The sequence below is a fragment of the Morone saxatilis genome, unplaced genomic scaffold (assembly GCF_004916995.1).
Source record: "Morone saxatilis isolate NCDOM2014 unplaced genomic scaffold, NCSU_SB_2.0 Contig254, whole genome shotgun sequence".
NCBI lineage: Eukaryota > Metazoa > Chordata > Actinopteri > Moronidae > Morone > Morone saxatilis.
In genome coordinates this window covers 1-1647 of record NW_023339823.1, presented here as the reverse complement: position 1 = coordinate 1647, position 1647 = coordinate 1, and the positions used below count along the sequence as shown (strand labels likewise).

The 1647-nt window shown below is 47.0% G+C and overlaps 1 protein-coding gene across 1 annotated transcript; it reads right to left on the bottom strand.

The window, feature by feature from the left end:
• Positions 1-415: 415 nt before the first annotated feature.
• On the bottom strand, positions 416-1384 carry LOC118336613 (cofilin-2; the record flags this gene model as incomplete). The annotated part of the gene is given in 1 exon segment (XM_035673275.1): positions 416-1384. A coding segment is annotated over 1 exon segment (116 nt), but the record flags the coding sequence as incomplete, so codon positions are not given.
• Positions 1385-1647: the final 263 nt, after the last annotated feature.

Sequence of the window (1647 nt, the reverse complement as noted above, 5' to 3'; positions counted from 1 at the left end):
GTCATATGGGTTCATACAGGTTCATACGGGTTTTAATGGGATTCTACACTGAGGTTCTATTAAAGGTCAGACTGGTTCTAATGGGTTCTAATGGAGTTTGTACATGTTATTATTATTAGTGTCTGTTCTATTGTGGTTCTACTGAGGTCATAGTGGTTCATACAGGTTCTAATGAGTCCACTGGGGTTCTTTTAAAGGTCACACTGGTTCCACTGATGTCCACCAGAGTTCTACTGAGGTCAGACTGGTTCTAATGCAGTTCTACTGGTTTAAACTGGTTCTAGTGGTTCATTGTGTCACACAGGTTCTACTGAGGTTCTACAGTTCAGAGCGCTTTCACTCGGCGGTCGCTGGAGGACGCGACCTGCTGGTGAAAGCGCTCTGATTGGTGGAAGCAGAGACGAGGCGGGAGGCGTCAGATCTGCCACAGGCTTTTATTGCAAAGTGGCTTCCTGTGATCTCAGAAACAACGTTCCACTTTAAGGCTCCAGATGTCGTCGTGTTCTTGTTGTTGTCGTCGGGTCGTCTCTCACTGCTGGGGTCAAATCTGCTTCCTGTAGTGTTTCCTTACAAAATAAAAGTGCACTCTAACTAACTGGTGTGACGGTTACATTCAAACTGAAAGTAAGGCGACGACCAAACAGCTAGAATGACGGTGAGTCCGACAGGAATGAAACTGAGGTAAACAAACGTTAGCTCGGTGACATAAATACAGAGAATTGAACCTGTAGTGTTTCAACAAAAAGTGCTGGGTTAGATCTTCTTCTTCTCTCCTCTTCTCAATGCATAGTCTAACAATACGTCTGCCTGGTTCGAACACACTGAAGAAGAAACAACAGTTTACAATAATAAATAAAGTCATATGTAAAAAGCTGCAGGAGGCGGAGCTTCGCGGTGCGGCGCTCGCCTCCCACACGCGTGGCTGCTTCCTTCACATCGACTTTTTGGCAAAACTCTGGCTGCGAGAGAGACAACCGTCCCGGTTTGGTAGTGTGTCATTTTCTGTTTTTTTTTTCTTCTGCCAGGTGAACAGAAGTGATGTGGCAACAGACGGGCAGGTGTTTGCATATCGGTACGTTACTGAGATCTCCTTCATGTTGGAAAAAGCAAAAAGAACAAAAAGAAAACAAAGAGGCCTAAAGACGCTAACTCCTTCAGGACAGGGGACAGACAGAGCAAGCTGCTGAGTGAAGCGGTGTTCGGGGGGGTTCGGTGCTTCGGTCCGGATGGCACGGCGGTTGGCTTGGCTCCGCTTGGCTGACATGACATCACATCGGCTTGCCCTCCAGAGACACCACCACGTTCCCGCCCAGCTTCTCGGCCAGCGTGGTGCGGTCCTGGATGTCGTCCAGTCCGTTCACCTGCCACTCGTGTTTGATACCTGAGGACACAGGAGAACACGCCTGAACACGCCGCCGACCACAGCTCCGCTAGTGGACTTCCTGTTTGTAATATGTGATGTCATACTTTGTGGGTGGAGCCTAACGGGGGTCAGACAGAGACAGCGGTGTTAAGCTAACTGCAGGGTGAGAACGTCTCGCTGTATCTATAATGTTTATCCACCATCATTACTTATATCATATAATGTTTATCCACCATCATTACTTATATCATATAATGCTGTAATATAATAACTTATATCATATA